The sequence below is a fragment of the Rhinolophus ferrumequinum genome, chromosome 7 (assembly GCF_004115265.2).
Source record: "Rhinolophus ferrumequinum isolate MPI-CBG mRhiFer1 chromosome 7, mRhiFer1_v1.p, whole genome shotgun sequence".
Classification (NCBI taxonomy): Eukaryota; Metazoa; Chordata; class Mammalia; order Chiroptera; family Rhinolophidae; genus Rhinolophus; species Rhinolophus ferrumequinum.
The window spans coordinates 78,094,904-78,104,204 of NC_046290.1; the positions used below are offsets into that span (position 1 = coordinate 78,094,904).

The window sequence follows — 9,301 nt, forward strand, 5'->3', positions numbered from 1 at the left end:
GCTGGGGCTTAATTCTTAAGGAATGTCAGAATAAATCTATCTTTATTGAAATTTGTTTACAAATAATGTGATCCCTTGGGGAAAAAACTTATAATAAATTCTGGGAAATAAAAAATACAAATGTATTTCAACTCCATTCTTCCAGAGAGGATCCTTCTTTGAAGGAATGAAAAAAATGGAAGACAACACCCACCCCTTTCAAGATTGTGCACTAAATCGGAAATCAACTTTTCGTTTTCATATAAAAACTAGTACCTTAGTGATTGCTTTTCACATAGTTTGTTAAACGTAATTCCTTTCATGTTGAGATGCATTCTACCATGTTGTTTGATTGAACATGGTTATCTCATTTCCATATTCTATAATAGTAATTCCTATGTCTAATACGGATAAATATTTTAAATTATTTGATCTAAAATCTTATAGCAGAGCCACTTGACACATTCTGTAACCTTTTTAACAAAGTCAAAAAGAGAATTAAGCCCTAAGGCCCTAAGGCATCCATTACATATATTAACTTATTTCCTATGCATCTAGAATGGTATTATCTAGAATGGTATTAGCAACTTAAGGATAAATGAGAAAATAGTCATTCATTTTTTTCAGGATGTAATTAAAATTAGGATGTAATTCTCTCTGATCCCTGGTTGAAAAAGGCTGGCATCCATTAGATAACAGGAGGAGAAACCACAGAGTAATTTAATCCCATCCAAAGCTTAAGGGCAAAACACTAAAACTAATGACATATTGGTACACTTAAGAAAAATAAATTTTGGGAAACTTACATTATTGAGAAACTATTAGTACTACATACTAGACACTAAGCTAGAAATTTCTCATGTTATCGTAATTTAATTCTAACAACCCAGAGATACACATGAATTAGGGAAGTGATTTATCTGGATAAGATCAGGATGAAATTAAGGGTAGTGGAACCCCTTTAGGTGGCAGCTGTAGTTCAGAGCTCAGACTCTGCAGTCATATGTGCTAGCTAGGTTCAAACCTTAGGTTGACCAAGATATAAACTATTAAAAGTTTATCTTTACATGGATGAAAAAGTAACATTTTACTCCCTACATCAAATTGTTTCACCAGTGGATCAATTCACAGATAGGAGAGGTAAACTAAATGATGTCTCCAGAAGATCACAAAATTTTCAGGCCTAAGAAAAATTGTTCAGGGTTTAAAAACGGCACGAAAGAAACAAGGATTAAACAGAACTCCCCCCAAAAAAGAAAAAACAGTCCGCACAGTAGAAAAAAGAATTTCGCCATACCAATATGACTTTCCTATGCCTCTAAAGGAGTAGTATACTGTTAGGCAAGAGCAGGTGAGTGATTTCCGAGTATATGATTTATGGAAACACTGATTTATGGGAGTTAACTAGATTTCCAAACTTTGGATCAGTTGCTCTGCCCCTTTCTAGTGCAATCTCTTTAATGGCATCTCCAAGTGTTTTTAACAGTGAACTGCATTCCTGCCTCGATGTCAGGTGCGGCTATAGCTAAATCATATTACAAAGAGTTCTAAAATTATAAACAAACAGCTACATTAGGAATGGAAACACAGATACTTGATAAAATTGGTATCAGTGGAAATGAAGAGAGCCTTAGAGAACACATTAGAATTAAACGTGGAGTTAAAATACAGAGGACGTGGAGGCCCAATAAATACTTTGGAATGAATGATGAAAGATGGTATGAATTCTAGAATTTAAGCCTTACTCCTCATCTGTGATATTTTTAAATAGCTGACTCACCTGGTAAATACAGAGGGCCAAAAACAATGTATACAGATTTTAAGAAAGAAAAAAACTGTATTAATTGTAATACTCAATATATACCAATAACAAAAGATGAACGATTGTAAGTCATGTTTGACTTCTGCAATTACAAGAGGTGCTCAAGGTGGTTACCACCAGTGTCCAGACACTTCTGATTACGGCAAACTACTGCCTGAGCATAGATAACATCTCTTAAAATGTGTATACATTTATTTGGCACCCTCGGTAGTTTTAAGTTCAGTCACTTATCTTTGGATTTAACATGCAAAATAATTTTTCAATAAAAAACATTTACTACAGACTGGATGTTGTGAGAAAAAGGAATAAAACAAGCCTCCTAACCGTAAGCAGGTTAAATTATGGGGGGAAATAACTAAGTAGCTATATAAGTGCCATTATAGACATCATCTTCTTTCTTTCTAAACCTGCTCTTTTTGCCTCTTGCTCTAGACCAGATGGCAGTTTCAATCCTAGAATCCTGGGACTCGTCCTTCTTCCTTCATTCCTCTTTTCTAGCCCTACCTTCCACTGCCCCAACACCTGGCTCCTGCACTGCTGCAACAGCTTCCTAACTGGTCTTCCTGCTTGCACCACTTAGTACAATGACCAACTGCAAATCCAACAATTACTCTGAAATGCCTATCTAACCGGAAGAGCCACGGCTTGGTGACTTCCCATCACTTACATTAACAAATTCAAGTTTCTTTACATGAAACACAAAACCCTCTGTAATCTGGCCCATGCCTACTTCTCCAGACTAAATTCCTACCACACCTGTCTTATATTTTGAACCACTTTTACAGAATTGAAGTTTTTCTGCTCAACACTCACTTATCTGTTCTTAGTGTCTTTTATTTATTGTTATTTGCCTATAATACACCCAAATTCACACATACGAACAATTGAATACATTCTTTAATTAATATTTAGCTCCTGCATTACTTCTACGAAGCTTTCTCTGAGTCCTGTCTGTTCAGGAAGCATAATACTTAGGTGCTTCCAGAATACCCGGTGAATACCACGATTATTGTGCAAACAAGTTCAAAGTGTAGTCAGGGGAGCAGCAGCACCAGCAGCACTTGGGAGCATGTTAGACCTGCAGTATCTCAGACCCCACCCAGACCTGCGCAATCAGAACCTTCACTTTTAAAAGATTCATATGCACATTGGAGTTGGGAAGCACTGTTGTTAACAATCTTTAACTCTTGTTTTTCCTATCAGGCAATCAGTCTCAGACTTTAAAGTGCACCAGAACCACCTGGGACGCTTGTTATAATGCAGAATCCCAGATCCAAAGAGTTCCATGTAGATCTGGGGAGGGGCTCAGGTACGTGCATTTTTATAATCACCCCAATGTCACTAATTAGGAGCCTCCCACCATCACCATCACATTTTGAGACATACTGACAGACTGTGATACACTACAGAAAATGGAGGGAAAGAAAGAACAGAGTAGTTTGGGGATGGTTGACAGCCATGGTTACACACAGGATACACAGGGGAATATGGAAGGACATGAGAATAGAAAGACTCAGTAGTTTGTAAATATCTTGTAAAATAATAACTGCCTAAACACTTCTCCTGGAAACAGTTGAACCTATAAAAATAATGTAACAGAAAATGGTCAATATTTTGTCCTTCAATTTAAAAAAAGCCTACTCTAATTCCCCTTACCCAAATACAAATAGCAACAAAACAACCAAAATACTTCTCTAAGCCACTCTTAAAAAAGAAAGCCATTGACAGGTTTAATATTCACAATCCAAGATTTAATATTGACTTGAGTTAACTAGTAACTACTACCACTTTTCAGAAGGTAATATAAAAGAAAAACCTCGGGTGAAACAACAAACAATATACATTTGCATTTTCATAAAGCCATTGTAATTAGAAAAATAAAAATTATTTATTTCTACTTGTCAGGCTAAAGGAAACAGGGAAATGAAATAATTTTGCTAAAATGGCGGGTCAGTATCTCAATGTCCAGCCCAGTATTAGCATTCTTAAGTGCCAGCTGTTTCATATCTATCGTATCTGTTTCATATCTAAAGAAATGAACATAGGAACACCTGAATCATTGGTTTAGTACCATATCCACATACCGAGGCACATAGTAGGCTCTCGATACATGCTTGTGGAATTGAACTGCAATATTGGATAAGAATTACATCTTAATCAACACACTGTTTTATCTTAAAACTCTAGTATTAGTAGCAATTTTGTGACCAATCACCTTGCTTAAAAGGTTGGAGCTTCTTCACAAGTATCTTAAAGTCAACCATGAATCACAAACACCACAAAAGGACTTAATGCGAAACTAAGGAAAGTAAAGACTGTGGATCAGGAAAGAGAAAAACTGAAAAACTTTTAAAAATCACTACAAAAACTGATATGTACATATTATCTTAAATGTGGTTATTATTAATTGAGCCATAAGAAATCAAAACTGATTTACAAAATTCCCTCAAGTGACAAATACGAGGCATAAAAAGGATATAATTAACATCTTAATTAACGCACACAACATTGTTTATTATTTAATATATAAAATACGAGGCATAAAAAGGATATAGTTAATATCTTAATGCATCACAACATTATGTTTATTATTTAATATATAATGCTTGGTATAGATCCTAAGATTATACTAATATTATTAAGTCAATTGTTAGTTGTTCAATCATACAATTTTTGCTGTTTCACTTATGCTATAAACAGGACTACACAGCTTACTGCCAACATGCATTAGTCTATATGGTTTTGTCCATGCTGAAATTTTAAACAGACCAATCAAACACACTGGCATTTTGAAAATGCAACCACAGAACTATAACAATAGCTACAAGCAAAGTTCAACTGTTTAACAATCACAATAGGATGGAAGATTTTTTTTTTATTGAAATGCTTTGAATTCATATAAAATTAATCCTTATAAAATATAAATGTGATTTATCAACATATTTCTTAACATCCCACATCATTACACTGAGTTTTGGAAATCTTTTTTAAATTAAATTTATTGAAGTAACATTGGTTAATGACGTTATATAAATGAAAATCTTAATTTAGGTCTAGGCATGCACTCTGCTAGTCAGTCAATACCTATGGATGGAGAAAGGCATATAAATAATGCTTCACTCTTTAAAAAGAATCTGTTCACCCTTCAGGCTCAGCTCACATCATTCCACAAATATTTACTTCATGCTTCTCATAGGCCACATACTATTCAAGTTCCCAGTGCAATGCTGTCCAGTAGGACTTCCTGAGATAACGTAAATGTTGAAATAGAAACAAAAGCCACTGCCAATGTGGTGACTAAGCACTTGAAATGTGCTGTCTACTGCAAACATAAGAGCTAAATTTTTTATTTGATTTAGTTTTCTTTAACTTTTTAATTTTTCCATTAGTTGACATTCAATATATTAGTTTCAGGTGTAATCTGATTTAATTTTAATTAATTCAAATTTAAATAGCCAAATATGGTTAATGGCCACCATACTGGACAGGGCAATGCTAGTGCAATGGAGGTAAACAAGATAAAGAGCCTGCCTTCATGAAGCTTACAATCCAGTGTGAAATAAAGATATTAAACAAATAAACCAATAAATACATCATTTCAGGTGGTGATTGGAAGTAGTCTTTTTTTTTTAAAATACATATATTTTTAATTTTATTGGGGAATATTGGGGAACAGTGTGTTTCTCCAGGGCCCATCAGCTCCAAGTCCAGTTGCTGTTTTCAATCTTTAGTTGCAGGGAATGCAGCCCACCATCTCATGCGGGAATTGAACCGGCAACCTTTTGTTGAGAGCTCTAACCAACTGAGCCATCCAGCCGCCCTGGGAAGTGGTCTCTTTTGGATTGAGGAAGGTGTCTATAAAGAAATCTGGATTAGGTACCTGCCCTTCCTATATGCTTCCATGAACCCTACACTAATAAAGCGCAGAACTCTCTTGAAATTGCTTGTCTTGTTCAGCTGTACTCCAGTACCTATGGTATTTCTTGAACAAGTATGCAGAAGTAATCTATAAAACTTGCGAAGCTGACCCAGTCACGTAGTGTTCAAAACACACCAGAGACTCAGAGTTGAGAAAATATGGAGAGACATCAGAGCAGAACCAATCTGCTCTCTCTTCCCATCCAGGCCCATGCAGCTTTGGAACCTCACTTGACAACACAGCAATGCAGAGCAAAGATAGCCTCCTCCTTTCCTTCTTCTCATCCCCAGATTTTTACTCTGACTAACTCATAGTTTCTTAGCTTCTGCCAGATCACACACCTACGCCAATTCCAACTTACAAGGTTATACTGCAAATACACTTTAACAGGCTGCTTCACACAACGCTGCACCTTTCATCAGATTTCCAGTTTCTGGAAAGTTAATTTCTACTCAAACGTTAGGGGATCTCTGCCGCTCCACACATCAAATATCATATACACATTCAATTAAGAGCTAATGACTCAACACCTGAAACTAATATTGTATGTCAATTGTACTTGAATAAAAAAATATTTTTAAAAAACAGTGAATGAATCAAACACGGTAACGTTAGACTTCTGGTAGTAAGCACGCAATAGCGTATACAGAGATTGAATTTATGTTGCACACCTGAAAGCTGTATATTAATCAATGTTATCTCAATTTTTAAAGTTACTGAATTAGGAAAAGGAAGCACAGAAGAGACTATCTAAAATACGACGACAAACGCCTTGTCCTTTTCCTTTTATACTCGAAAAGGAAGGAAGCCAAGTGACTCACAGGTTTTGGCAGAGGGAATAAAAAGGATGCTCAGAGTTGACAGGAAATGGTTGGGAAGTGAAAAAGGCGGTAACTGCAGATTCCAAAAGCTCTAGACTTCCAGTTCCCTCAAACCCTCTCGCCGTAGTTCGGGGGAATGAGGGTGACCACTGGCCGGCCGGAGAGGGGAGGTATCGGGCAGTGAGAGCCAAGTGGGTGGCGGCGCAGCCCCCTGCGGGCGCCGTTAGCTGTCAGGCTCCGCGGCGCCTTTCCGCTGGGGCCCGGACCGGGCCGGTCCTGTTGACTGTGGCCACAAGTTACCTGCTGGTCTCGAGCGAAGAATAGCGCTCGGGCAAGACCTGGAGGCAGCGCTGGAAGAACCGTATGTGCCGGTCCCGCAGGAAATCCAGCCGCTCTCCCTCACCGCTCCCCGCCTGCCGCTCGTCTTCCATGGCCGCCATGCTGGTACGGAAACGACGTCTGCTGTGACCCGGAAGCAATTGGCGAGCGGCGTGAAAGAACCTTAAGGGGTGATACTGAATGGCGCGTGCGGAGGGCGTATGCGCTCATCGCAGATCTGATCCGTGACTGCAATTACTGTAGACACTCAACTGAAAATCTTACCCAGCTCTTTATTTCTGGTAGCGCACAACCCAACCTTTACTATTCTAAGCACCAAAGATTTGGAAAGACCTCGCAAGCCTTGTAAAATCCATCCTACAAATCCACAAATCTCTAGAACTTTTATCCTTGTTCGGTATTTGGAAGGAAGCGCAAGGTCAACTGCTTCAAGTTCACTTTGAGAAAATCAATGCCCTAAACAATGTGAGGATGGTATATATATGAAAACAGGTATGGATCATTACAAATTTGCCAACAGACTCACTTTTGGAAGGCCACAATTGAAAGCTGAATGTGTAAGGAAACTAAACCTACACATCAAGCTATGTAGACAAATGTTTATTAAATAATTATTGACACTAATAAAAGTTAAAGAGATTTTCCTAGTCCTCTCTAATCAGAAAACACTTTAAAAATAAATATCAATGCAATATACACACACAACATATATTCATACGTGTGACTGAATCCTTGCATCATTTTCTTCTACAAGTCTTAAAAGATTTTCCTCTTTGCTTGAGTCAGCCTGTCATCTAACATCACTATCGCATCACTTTGCAACAGCAAATAAGCTCAACATGTTGTCCAACTACCCACATACTAGAAAATGAAACAACAGGCTTCCAGCTATGTTTCCAAACAGGGGTTTCAGTTGCTTCAGCCATATACTTACTGTTCCTTTTAAAACTTCATGAGGAAGTCTTGGGGGTGAAACAATCCCCCTAAGGAGCAGGCCTGAACTAGGTTCTCATAATCAATTGAGCTAATAGAGGTTTGGGTATCATTTTAATTAACAGCTTACTTATAAAATGCATTTCTTCAAAAATGTACCGTGTGGGTTGGAGTTATCTTATACTTATTCAACAATCCAAAGTGCCTTGCATAATTTAGGTGCTAGTAACTACTTATTCACAGGTTTTCCTGCATGTCTTAGCAAATACCACATTAACACATGGTGGGTGCTTCCTTACAAATATGGAAGCCACAGTCCTTGCCCTTCAGGTATGTACAGTCTAGAGAAGTTTTACTACATTATTACAATTAAGATCCCCCCCACAATATCCCATTATCTCTCTCTCTCTCTCTCTCTCTCTCTCTCACACATACACACACACACACACACACACACACACGGTCAAATGTCTGAAGATGTTCAAAGTGGAGTCATATCACATATATTTAACTTACTAGAATCAGTCATGTGCACTGTACATATGCTCAAAAAGACAGTCCTAATCAACCTGGCCCTTAAAGGGAATCCAAATATTTCATCAGATTCTCAGCTCAAGAACCACCAGCAATCTGATCCAAATCTGGAGGAAATAACTTTTATAGTGGGTTTATTAAGAGATAATATACTCCTAGGTAAGTAAAAGCCTTTTCCTGAGTGATTTTCACCATACAAGGTTTTTGACATATGCATGACAGAATCCAACCCCCCACAAAAAATGCCACTCTACATTATTTGCTAAAAAGTGTAAACAGATCAAATATTCAAAGTATGGGAATGAAGAGCATCCATATCACTGAATATTATTTAGCTATCAAATGATGTTTGAGTTATACAGAAAAATAGGAAAATATGTGTAATGTAATGTTAAGTGATTATAGCATAATAACTAAAATGTACTCTATAAGTGTAGCTATTCTAAAATATGTAGGTATATTTTCAGAAAAAGTTACCCTGGGGTGGTGAAATTATGAGTGCCTTATAACAGTTTTTAGTGTTTCTTCCTAAATTTCTTATTAATATACTTTTAAACCAGTAAAGAGATGTTTATTTGATATCTCTTCTATGAGCTTATAACTGAAGACATTTATATTGTTTATCTACATACTTTATAAAAAGGATCTATATAATAAATTCCTCATTTATTTTAGATTTAGTTAGAAGGACTAGTTTCTTCAAAGCAACGTCCATACTTTCATTAAAAAACAAACAAAATAACAAAAAAACCCATAAGAATCACATTGCCCAGTATGCTTACCTTCGATGCAGGAAATTGAAAGCTGCATTTGTGTGCAAAAGAAGAGCAACATGTTAGTAAGCAATACATAAGAAACCTTTACTTTTCTGTATTTTGTAGCTGTTCAGTTCTGTTTTTTAAAATTCCCCTGTCCTGTTCTATTAGGTTGGTGCAAAAGTAATTGTGGTTTAAA

General features: G+C 36.9%; 1 protein-coding gene across 3 annotated transcripts in view; it reads right to left on the reverse strand.

Moving 5' to 3' along the window:
• PGGT1B (protein geranylgeranyltransferase type I subunit beta) overlaps positions 1-9,246 on the reverse strand; it is a 52,030-nt gene extending 42,784 nt beyond the window's left edge. Inside the window, exon 1 of one of the 3 annotated variants that reach the window (XM_033110638.1) lies at positions 9,130-9,246. Coding sequence is in view for 1 of the 3 variants with exons in the window: in XM_033110635.1 (XP_032966526.1) it covers positions 6,842-6,981 (140 nt within the window). In the remaining 2 variants the exon portion in view is untranslated. Of the gene's footprint in view, positions 1-6,541; positions 6,791-6,841; positions 6,982-9,129 lie in introns of those variants that run through there. The other 2 variants (XM_033110635.1, XM_033110637.1) reach the window with 2 other exon arrangements.
• Between the last annotated feature and the right edge of the window lie 55 nt (positions 9,247-9,301).